At 34.5% G+C, this 12,500-nt stretch overlaps 1 protein-coding gene across 9 annotated transcripts in view; it reads left to right on the top strand.

The window, feature by feature from the left end:
- Positions 1-7,703, top strand: part of LOC139976802 (transcriptional regulator Erg-like) — an 88,341-nt gene extending 80,638 nt beyond the window's left edge. For all 9 annotated transcript variants that reach the window (XM_071985587.1, XM_071985591.1, XM_071985585.1 and 6 more), the window contains one exon: positions 3,758-7,703. In XM_071985587.1, the coding sequence (XP_071841688.1) occupies positions 3,758-4,281 (524 nt within the window). In that variant the 3' untranslated portion in view covers positions 4,282-7,703. The remainder of the gene's footprint in view (positions 1-3,757) is intronic.
- Positions 7,704-12,500: the final 4,797 nt, after the last annotated feature.

The following is a 12,500-nucleotide window of genomic DNA, read 5'->3' as shown; positions in this document are numbered from 1 at the left end:
AGAAAGAAGATGCTTAAAATACTGATCGATAATGCCTGATTTCGTCGTCGTCATCGTCACTTATTGAATGTAAAATAGCATACGCTGGTACATTTTATTGGCTGTCTTGTAGTGAGTTTGAAGACTTGGGTACAATTAAGGGAGGTTTGAGGTTCATGAGATGAGAATGGGAGAGAGCAAGAGTAGAGAGAGAGAGAGATGGGGAGACTGCGAAAAGATGAAGAAAGGAGTAGAGCAAAGAAAGGAGGGAGAGAGAGTTGTTTGCCAATAAACATCAGCGAGATAGCATGTCGATAGTCGTTTATTAGCTATATTTTCCCCCCCATCTCGATTTTTTTGACGCAAAGAATAATAAAATGGAAAAAGAAAGATCGAAGCAGAAGAGAAAATATTACTCAAAATAGTTAAGAGCAGATTGAAAAGAACGCAGAAAGAGAGAGAGAGGGTGTGTATGTGTAAAGAAAAAAATCAGATGGAATGAATAGGAAAAGATTTTTAATTTGAAGTGTTTTAAGCGAGTGTTGTCTTACAAGAATCGAGACAAGGACCTTTTGAATAAATCACGAGTACAAAGCTATGGCAATGTTGACTCAAAATTTTAGCAGTCAATATTTAGTGTATATACGTCGTAAAACAGGGTTGTATGTTTGGATGTCAAATATTTTAAACGTGCTTCGGTTAAATAAAAAGTGTTATATGCGTCACTGACGTTGCGTTGGCAAATTTTCAACTTCTACCTTATATGATGATATGTTTTAAAAATGTTTTAGAAAATTGCACATTGTCAAAATCTTTATTAAATATATATATATTTATTTATTTAAAGATTTTGATAATGTGCAATTTTCTCCCCCACCTTCACTTTTTAAAACATTTTTCTTTCTTGTTTGTATTGTACCCATCAGTATCTTATTCCTAATCCTTTTATCACGGAACAAGTTGGATTTTGGTACGCATGCGCTAGATGAAGTTTGTAAAAAAAAAATCCGTATTTATACTTCCGGGGGGAGGTACAGGGTAGGGAGAGGAAGGGTTGGGGGGGGGGTGAAGTGGGTAGATGATGAATGCAGCCAATTTGACTTATATAGTGTGAGTTCGTGATGCCAAGCGTGGAGATTTATATACTTCCTATTTTACTTTGGAAGAATTTCTAGTGCTGGTGCAAACAGCTGTTGTCGCTTTGGTGTATTTTGTGTCCCAGTGGTGTTGAAATGCCTGCACCTGTATTGAAGAGTGGGTTTATATGTGGTGTTAAAAAGCCTCTTCCATTAACGCAACAGAAAAGTCAAAGGAAGTTTTTAGATGATGAATCAATAAAGAAAATTTAAAGACTACATCCCATATTTTTGTTTCTTCATCAAATAAATTTCAGTAACTTTAGTATAATGAGGATTCAGTATTTCGGTTGGTTCTATTTTCGTCGGGCTAGACAAATTTGACGTGTTTACGTCACAGTATAGTGGTAACAATCGTGGACCAAAAAATCAAATCAAATATTCAACGGTTTTGTTCAATAGTTGATATAAAATTTTGACTGATGGTTCTAAACATATTCTAATGTTAAGGAATATTAACAGCGATTACCAACTCGAAAACATAACCAAAAAGTCAAATGGTGAAAAGTGCACAAAAATAAAATAAATAAATAAAAAAATCCCCACATTTCCTGAAACGCAACCTTTATCCAGAATGTAGGACGCTGTTTCCAAAAAAAAAGGAAAGCAAAATGTAATTAAATCAAATGATCAAAGAGAGAAAACAACTAACTTTTCCAGTCATAATACATCTATATATTTGCCCACACATCCGTCAAACACGGCATTGAAAAGTAATAAACGAACACCAAAAAAATAAAATAAAAATGATTTTAGTATCTCTTGATTAATATTACTTCCATATTTGGCTGAAAAACTGCAAAACGATCAATCGAATTTCTCTGCCATTGAGTCAAGTTTGGAAAAGGAAAATATACTTTCAGACAATTTTTCTGATACTTCTTTTTGGTCGTCGATTATGAGGTCACATTTGCTAGTGGTACATTCCGTCTACGGAGGCGTATAATAGACACGTGCGACCCTGATTTCAGCCATTTATTTGTTCTGGGCACAAAAAAAAAAAAAAAAAAGACCCCGGGTATTTGGTTACGCTTTTAGTTCCAAACGGGATCAATAATAAGGTTCCGTGATTGCCGTGTTATTACGTTCTTATTTTTATAGTTTTTTTTGTCCCCTTTTCTTTGGTAGAAATAGATATTCGGTTCGAAATTAGAAAACGGCTTTAAGTGTGTATGTGTGTAAGAATGAGAATGATTTCGGACACAAAATTGTAGGGAGTTTTTTTTTAGTCTATGCATGTTAAAACACTGCAGTATAGTTGTATACATGGTAATGGTAACAGTTGTAACGTATTAATGTACCGGAACCGCATTGGCAACAATTAAGTACCGTAATAAGCTTAGGCCGGGGTAATACAGATACGATAAAAAGTACAGACCATTTAAAAAAAAACAAGTTTGAAATATTGGCATTAACAAAAAGGGTCAAAATTGACATGAAACCGATATTGTTTTTATGTCTGTTAAGCATTTGTCCGCAAGAAATCTATTAGGAGTAATATAGGAACAAAGAAAATAAATATTTCATCGCGAAACAAAACAAAACAATTATAAATGTTCGTAATAACATACGACTGGAATATTTTAATATAGAAATCTCAACAATGATAAATTGATTCATAAATATAAATACAAAGATACCTTACATTATTAAAATGGAAACGGTGGTCCCCTTTGGGGGGGGGGGGAGGGGGGGTGCGCTAATCTACACGTTATTGTTACTTTCGTTTGTAAATTTTGAAATATATAAAGTTCAAATATAATATAAAAAGCTTGTCAAAATTTACTCAAACCAGTACAGAAACACGACTTATAAGGAACACATGATGTGGAATATTTCGTCATTGTCATTTGCTTGTAGAGTTGTGTAGTCAAATATTACTTAAACCAGTGATTGAATACAAAAAGAGAGAAAAAAAAGTGTACTTTAAATCTATAACCGTCAGAATTTTTCTTTCTATGTTTTACTTTTCAAACATCATACGAAAATTGCTTTTTTATTATTTTTGTTTCTCACAAAGGATCTTTGAATGACATTTGACAATACATCGACTTTATCTTAAGCATTAACACATGAAATAAAAGCAAATAGTTTTGTCAGTTTCGGCTTTTAGGGTAACAAAAACTCTTAAAGTGTTCGTGTCTCTCTTTTTACAAAGTAAAATACAAGTTCATTTTGTAATATTGATTTTACTGAAGGACAAAGTTAATGCAGAGAAAGAAAGAAAAAAGGGAATTGAATACAGTCCTTTGAAAAGAAATGAAAAAGTATTAGAAATCAGTTTATTTGTAAAAAATATCAAGAAACTTATTTCATATCGAATCTAAACCTTCGTTAATGAAAAGAAAAAACACTTCCAACATTCAATGTGATCTTAAATGGGCTGCGACAGAAAAAACACACTGTAACCAAAAATTCATTATCGCTTGTTAATTCCGTGACGCTAAATCTCATTAAATCATTTACTATACTGATTTGCATATTAGTTTCGGGAAGCAACGTGAGGGAAGTGGTATGTAATTTTTGATATATCATTTATGATCACATGAAAACGACAGTTTTTTTTTAAATTATAAGGAATTGATGGAATATTTTCTCTTATTAATTTTTCTATCTTTCTGTTTTCTGTTTTTTTTTTATAGGAAGCGGTCAAATACAACTTTGGCAATTTCTTCTCGAATTGTTATCGGATAGTTCCAACGCTAACTGTATCACGTGGGAGGGTACCAACGGTGAGTTCAAAATGACCGACCCAGACGAAGTGGCGAGGAGATGGGGAGAGCGTAAGTCCAAACCAAACATGAACTATGATAAACTCAGCCGAGCCCTGCGCTACTACTACGACAAGAACATCATGACCAAAGTCCATGGCAAGCGGTACGCGTACAAATTCGATTTCGCGGGCCTAGCCCAGGCTATGCAACCTGTGCAGACCGACCCTAGCATGTACCGATACCCCGCCGATGTGCCTTACTTGCCCGGATACCACCACCACCCATCAAAGTTCAACTTCGTCGGAGCGACCATACCGTCCACGAATAGCGGTCTCTTCAGCTCCTACGGGTCACACTGGTCGCCACCGACCGCCCCTAATATCTACCCGGGCGGTCACGTGACACACCCACACGGCCACATGTCCTCACACCTGGGATCTTATTACGGGTGAAGACAAAAAAAACTACCAAAAGTATTTTTTGACATCCCTTGATAGTATTGTCCCAAGGATAACAATGGACTATTCTTTCTTTCATATAGATAGACAGATAGTGACGTCACCATCTCAAGATCAACGATTCCCTACCATTGGTTGATTTTTTTTCTTTAATTTTTTTTTTTACTAGTGGTAGGATATAAATATACGGATATCATATATCTCAGTAAAACAAAAAAAATCCTTGACTATTAAACGAAACATTCCTCATGGTTTTGTTATTTTTATAAAACATTTGCTTGATCTTCTTATTCTTCACCAAAGAAGAAGAAGAAGAAGATTAAGAAAAAGTATTCCCAAGGAACAGTACATACCATGTTCCTGGAAGTATGTATAATTTAGGAAAATTTAATTTTTTTTTTCTATATGAATCTTTGTGACGCTCTGTACGACTATTGTAACGGGATGGTAACAAGAAAGTATTGTTTAAACCAATTTTTAGCGTCTTTCCAAATTTTACTTAACTTATAAATATTGAAAGCAACTGCCAGTTTTTAGAAGATGGGGGAATTGCGTTTACTTCATTCAGTATCTTATATTTCTCTGCTCTTTTACGTTACCACGGCTTGAAGAATAATGACGATTTTTTTTTAAATTTGTTTTTCCTTTACGATATGAATATTCAACATCTGATCATTTTATGTTACGATCCCAGTTATGAATATTCAATACTTGAGTATTGTTGATTATCGGTGAAAAAAAACAACAAAAAACATGTTTTTTTTAATATGAAGTTTGTGATATAGTATGGGAGTAACGAAATCTGAAAGAAAACTGACCTTAAAATTTAGAGAAAGAGAAAATCAGAAAGAAAATTGTTCTCCTTTTTTTACCAATAATCGTCTCTAGTCCAATTAAATGTACAGTATAGAGAAAAGGAGAGAACAAAAGTCGTAATATCTTTGATCTGTAAAATTAGGCATGTTGAGTTCTGTACATTACTTGCAGATAGGCATGAATATCCATGATATGCAAATGAGATTCAATTGAACACACAAAGAAAAAATGTCAAAGTCAAAGTCAAAGTGTCAAAGGTCAAAGTCTGAATATAATTCGATTATTCCCCCCCCCCCTATCTCCCCGTATGCAAACGATTACTTTTATTGGTTCAACAGAAGTACGTTGGCATTTGACCTTTTTTTTAAATTCAAATAAGTCACTAAGAGTATCGAGCGTTCACCTTAGCCTATGCTACGATGGTTAACAAAGTTCACTGATGACGTAAATAATGACGTCACTTAACACCGCATTGTTAAAATATTAAAAATAAATCTTGTAGGTAGGTCATATAGAGGCATGGAAAGGTGGGGTAGTTGAGGTTGAAACAGACGGTATTTCGTAGGAATAATAGGTAGTAACCTTTGAAAATCGCCAAGAACACAACTCATTTCAAGTATACTATTTCCATCCTGTCTTTTAAACACCCTAAAAGGTAATCTTAAGATTGCTTTTACCATTTCAAAGAAAAGGATTATTAATGCCTTTGTTTTTTCTTCTATAATTTATTAGAACAATCCTACTACGTTAACATTCCATTTTTTATAAGGATAGTTTTCTAAGAAAAAACCAAGAAGTGGTCGATTTTTTTTCTACGCATTTCTATTTTAATTCCTAAAGAATCATATACGATTTTCTCGAAATTGATTCTGAAACTAAAGATCGATTTTGTGTTTTTTTTTTTCAGTTTAATATCCGATCAAGAGTGGGCAAACTATATTTTGATTGAATCTAATGAGAAATGTCATTGCTTTAGTCCTTTAAAGTTGTATTTTAGAATGGGTTCTAGCTTTGTGTCACTATGACTTAACCATATAACATTATCATATATCATTGGGATAGCCCTAAATCTAACTAAATGATTTATTCAAGCTATGAGAATTAATGATACTAGTTTGACTAATCCTAAAATTGCGAGGTATTATCCGTTTCAAATGAAATAATAGGAAATCGTCAGAGTGGTCGTTCAAAATTATGAATAATGAGACGGGAAGGTTTTAATCCATTGTCTAGAACTTTGAAATCTATAATCAAGAAAAAGAGAGAAATATTGTGTTTCAGACAAAACAGAAGAGAAGGAAAGAAAGAATGAGACTAGTCTCTATCGCCAGTCGTTTTGCGAATTAGTTGGAAATACTTTGGTGTTGTCGGCAACCATTTCAAGCAAACGACTGCGGTAGATGAGGAATGGAAGAAAATTAATGTATCAGGATGGAATTGTTTCATAAGGTTGTGAACAATTAGTTGGAAGGTGATTAAGGGCACAACGACTGTATTAAGAACAAAACAGGACGACGTCTGTGGTCTAATAGTAAACAACAGGTTTAATCGGTTATGATATTCATTTGAAGAATCAACTGCATAGAAGCTAAAGATAATTGGAAATAAACATGAAATATTCTCGGCATACATGTAGAGGAATCTGGAAAGTGACTTTTTGGAGAAACTAAATCGGAAATAGTTTACTCGTCGTTAAGGGCTATAGTATATGGAATGATGAACGATATCGTTTTGCAAGGTACAATAATATCGTGGAACCGCTACTTGAATATAGCCACTGTGATAGGAATGCTTAAGTTAAAACTGAGACTTCTTTACACTGTTATTAACGCTTACTCAATATTAATTAAAAACAAATAATAATAATACTGTAGTGCAAAACAATTAACAAAAGGAAGCGGCTTTTACTTCCCTGGGGTGTTTGGTGTAAGACTAATTAACAACTTTGGTATTTACTATTACTTAAAAACCTGTTTACGCATCTCATGAATATTTAGTTAGCAAAGGTAAACCAAATCAGAGACGGGTGTTAGTGTGCTATGAATTATCCATTGAAAACTTTCAGTGCAATAGTAAGAGTTACAAATAAATTCAACATGTTTATTGGGTAGGAGATATAAATGACAAAGTCATATTGGTTTGCATTACAGGTACACAAAATTAGCATAAATTTAGCAAGTACCATCAATACGAAATTTCGCCCACTATCCGTAACGTTAGAATGTATAGTGCAAATAGAAAACTGAACACAACGAAAGAATGAGAAGATAAAAACTATTGATAGACGAAATAAATAACAACATTATTAAGGTTTTTTTTTTAGGGAACTAGGGTTGGGGGTTGCGACGGATCAAGTGAAATTGTACGCTTTGGGACTTGAAGGTGTGCCCGGGAGTGGGGGGGAGGAGGGGGTTGAAGAGAACCGTGGAAAACGATGGCAAAATCTAATTGAATATATTTAACGCTTTCAACACTATACTGTAATTATTTTAAGGAAAAATGACATTAAAAATCCTTCGATATTATTCCTTCGTCATACACAGCCATTGTATCACTTTAAATCGTATTATGAGAAGAGATTTTTTTTATTCCTTTTTTTTTTTTAAAGAATTTAAGAGAAATAAATTGTTTTCCTTTATGATATATAACGTGGAAGCATATTGGCATTCCACTTTGTATTTTAAAAATTCTTTCTTTTATTCCTTTTTTTTTTCTTCTTTTCTGTTAATATCTTAAAAGTTATCGCAAAAAATTCCCGAAAATATTTTCTTATTTCTTTTCTTCTTATTTTTTTTTCACCGATTGTTTCAGAATAGAGTTAATTCCTTTTTTTTTCTCATTGAATTTGTAAATATATGAAGAAAAAAAAAGATTGCATTGAATAAAAGCTTGCCTTTTGTAAAAAAATAAAAAATAAAAAACAAATTTTCAATCTTCTCTCCTTTTTTTACGTTTTATACCTTGTTTAAGATTTGATGCGATTTGATTACGAAGAGGGGGGGGGGTGGGCGGGGGAGGGGGAGGGGGATTTAACATGTGGTATTAAAATAAAGTGACAAGTGATAATGATAAACGTTTGAAGATTGTTAACTGGAGAAGAACAGCAAAAACAGCTAAGAGAAAATATCAGAGAGGAACAGCTCTGATTTCAGACATCTTCTCTGAGGGGCAAAGAAAACCGGTGACTCTACTCTTTGCTGTAGGTGGTCTTCACCTCAGAAATACTCATAGCCACCATGACTTCTTAATCAAGTGGTACTACTCCTTCCACTTCGCCGGGGCAGATCCCCCCCCCCCCCCAGCCTCGCCCGACCCCTCCCGATCATCCGTCAGGACATATACCTATCCCTCCACCAGCGGATGTAATAAATTTCGTCAGACGTTTTGTTTACTATAGTACTAGTAATCACTCTAGCCGCGGGGTTCTAATCTAGGGTACCCCTTCCCTCTCCTCCTCCGTCATACTTGAATCCCCACACCCAACTAAAGAAGTCAAGCGAAATATAATCTAATTTGCATTTTGTAATTCATTAATTAAGGTAAGTAACAAAATATATTGAAGGAGAAGGTCCGTAATAAGTGGTTCAAGAATGAGGGTGGTTTTTAAACCGTTTGTATTCTAAATCACAGTTGTATTGCGGGGTGGGGGTAGAGGGGGGTGGGGGTAGGTGTAGAGTAGGTTATATTCTTTGACTAAAAGCTAAACGTTGAATTTTTAAGTATATATATATATATAAATATATAATTGAATCGTAATGAGTTGGAAAATCAAGAACAGTGAAAAAACTTCCAGCCTCCAACAGGGTTCGAACCCAGGCCTTGCGCTCTGTACGCGGACAGTCTAACCACTAAGCTATGGACGCTGATTGTATATGTCCAGGGTTTCGAAGCCGGTAAGGAAGGTCGTTATTCCACTGTAGGCGTTTGCCACCTGTATCGAACAATACTAGTTCTGTTTTTGGTGACATATTTTGCCTTATTCTAGAGATCAAACATGATGCTAACCAACTCGAAGTCATTTGTGATTCCTAAAGCCGGATCTCGAAAGAGATACTTTGAACAGACTTTATGTTAATGCAATGGAGGTAAACGACAAAGGTAAATGAATATATATAAATGAAATCGTAATGAGTTGGAAAATCAAGAACAGTGAAAAACTATAGACATACATTATAGAATTACAATACATACAAACACAGCCGTATCTTGTCAACTTCTTCAAAGAGCGCCCTCCTTTTTCATCAAAACTAATGGTTTATCTGGTAAGTTATCTTACCGGATTGTCATTCCTTAAGGTTTTTTTTTGTTCCGTTTTAATTTTTCCTTATAATGATGTCAGCTTTCTTTTGATGTCTAGAGTCCTCGATCATGGTTTCAACCATGATTCTTTCTTTTTTTCTCTTTTGTATATATTGATATGTATTGTATTTACTAAATATCTGCTCATGCGCAAATAAGTGGGAAACTGACGCTGTTAGGTATATTCCGTTCAAGCTTGATTATTGGCGGATACAGATGGTCTTTAAAGCTTCCGTCAGGGAACACGATATTAATGTCGTTTTTTTTTTTTTTAAATATGGTCAAAAGTTATTCTAAAAAAAAAAACGAAAGTAAGAAGAAACTGAAGAAGAAGATGAAAGAAATAGATTGCTTTTGATTTTTTACTGTTCCTGTAGAAAGAGAAAAAAAAAGGTTATGATACCATACCAGAATTTTATGCTTACTTAAATCCAGGATAAAAAAAAAAATCAAATGTTTCACCGTCCAGTATGAAACAGGAAAAACCATATGAAGGAATCAACAAAAATGCACCTGCAAATGGCGCTCATAAAACTAAGGAAGCGGAAGATTGCCATTGGCGGTGTAAGTCGAACGAAAGAGAGGCAAAAAGTTAAAGAACATTAAAACTTCAATTAATCTTGTCAAATGAATGAAATTAAATTTCCAGAGAGAGAGAGAGAGGAAAAACTGGGAAGAAAGAAAGAATTGTAGAGTATTGGAATAAATAGAATTCAGGATATTTATGACATGAAGATTGAGAGGACTAGCTGATCTAAGGCTCGAAAGACGAGGAAAAAAGGGACTACCCCCCCCCCCCCCCACGCTTTTTTACTTTAAAGATTTATCTTAATAAACTTTTTGTTATGCATTTAATTTCTCTGCTATACATCAACAAATAAAAAGGAAGCAAAGAGATCGAAGATTTTGGGGACAATTTTTGGATCAAAAATAATCTGGGAAGTTTTTTTGTATAGTTTATTAAGTTAAGTATCACATTATGAAAAGAGAAGAGGAAGGGAGGGGTAGTGTACGGGGAAGAGTGGGGGGGGGGGGAGATTGGCAAGTGCTTAGAGGAAAAGAGTGTTATGTTTTGTTATGTAATGACAATACTTATGAGAGTTACTAACCTAGCTATGTACTTCAAATATATCAGAACTGAGCAAATGTTTTGGAATCTTGAAACGGGAATCCTATAATGTCCCCCCACCCTCCCCCACCCTCCCCCACATAAAAGAAAAAAGAGCAATCCCCCTCGTCGTTCAGGAAAGATAGATAGATGAATCGATTTTTGGTTATATCATATTTTTATTACCATTCGATACATTTAATAACTTGTTATGCAGAGAAGTCACACATATAGAGACACGGGCACAAAAACCAACTTTTAATTTGATCCTGCACTCTCGACCCCAGTCCTCTCATACATTGAGACTGTAACCATGTAATCATGATGGTGTTACGTCAAGTGAGGTATCACGAGTCACGCACATGATCCGGTCAAAGGTCAATGATGAGCAATATATTGTGTATTGTTTACATTATGATCACATAGGCAGATATTTCAATGGACGCCTTACCAATATAAGTCGATAAGCCTGTATTTGGTATTTTAAGAAAATTCCGCAATATTGTTTTCATTAATACGACGATTTATGTCGATAAGCTTGTATTTGAAGGTTGTGTTTTTAATCAATAACTATTTTCTAAAAAAAACAACAAAAAACAAGAAAAACTGGGTAAATTTCTAGAAATGTCTTACTTAACGAATAAGTCTACATGAACGAATGAGGAAGATATTCGGTCAGCCATCTTGGCTAGCTGTTCATTTATTTCTCACCTTAGTGACCAGGTTCTGGAGTGACGTCATATGATTTCAATTGGAAATTAGATCGACAATTTCAATCGAAGCTGAATGGTGTTTGACAAAGGCTGGTAAGCTATACATGGTCCAACCATCTCGATTAGAGCTAGACTTAAGATAATCAAAGAAAAGTTCGGTTTTATTTTGCAGGATATTGAAATGCAAAACACATCATATCTACATTATATCTACATCCGTGGAGTGTTAGCTCAGTGGTTAACGCCGGTGCCTTTCAAATCATAAGGTCCCCGGTTCGAGTCACTCCCAGATCAATGTATTTCGTCCAGTTACAGAGTTGTTGACAATTGACAATTCATAATCATGGACGTTAAATATGAATGTAAGCGACTGACTTCGGTCAGCTTGCGGCTTTGATAAGCCAATGAGGCTTCTTCGCGAGTTCCTGCTTGCAGGAGGATCTAATATATATATACATACATACATTCTGATATAAAAAAGAACTGTTAAATGAACGCATGCGCAGTGTCACGTGTGCTTCATCAAATGACTATCCAAGCCTTTATAGCTAATAATCTTCATATGTAAATCAAACCAATACTATACAAGAAAAGGAAAAAAACAAAACACAAAGACACCTGCAGAATTCCTTTCCGAGCCAATAGTAGATAGAACCTGTTGCTTAACAATAGTGGAAGAGTAATAGATTGGAAGTCATGCAGAGAGACACAATCAAATAAAGAAACAAAGAAAATTCCTCAATTCACTGGTTTTTTTTTTCCTCCCTGAAAGAATCCCTCTGGCGCTATGTTAGATTAAACCCAGTCGCTGTCTTGATTGCTATATCAATCACACACAACCAAAGAACGACTTTTTGTCAAACAGTCACAAGAAGACTTCTCTTTTTTCTCTCTTCACAATCTCATATTTTGATCAGCTACCGTTCAGTTTTTTTTTTCTTTTTCATTCTCTTTATATATATATATATATATATATATAAATATATTTTTTTTTCTTTTTCTTAAAGACAAGTCTTTTATTTTCACCCCGGGGCAAATTTTTCTCCGAGTCCACTTCGCGAGCTCAGAACTTCAGTTTTAATTTACTCGTAAAGTAGTTTGAGGGACATAAAAGCAAACAGCAAAAAAAAAAAAAAAAAAAAAAAAAAAAAAGGAGCAAAAAAAAAAAAGGAATAAAAAACGGAAAAGAAATGCACTTTCTGGCCTTTTTTTCCCTTCTTCTTCTTCATTCGCTTGTCCATACAATATTGACTGCTGCATACGACGGAGCGTGCCTG

Source organism: Apostichopus japonicus, chromosome 12, assembly GCF_037975245.1.
Source record: "Apostichopus japonicus isolate 1M-3 chromosome 12, ASM3797524v1, whole genome shotgun sequence".
Lineage (NCBI taxonomy): Eukaryota > Metazoa > Echinodermata > Holothuroidea > Aspidochirotida > Stichopodidae > Apostichopus > Apostichopus japonicus.
Note: the sequence above shows the minus strand (reverse complement) of the source record. Positions and strands in the feature narration are given on the sequence as shown.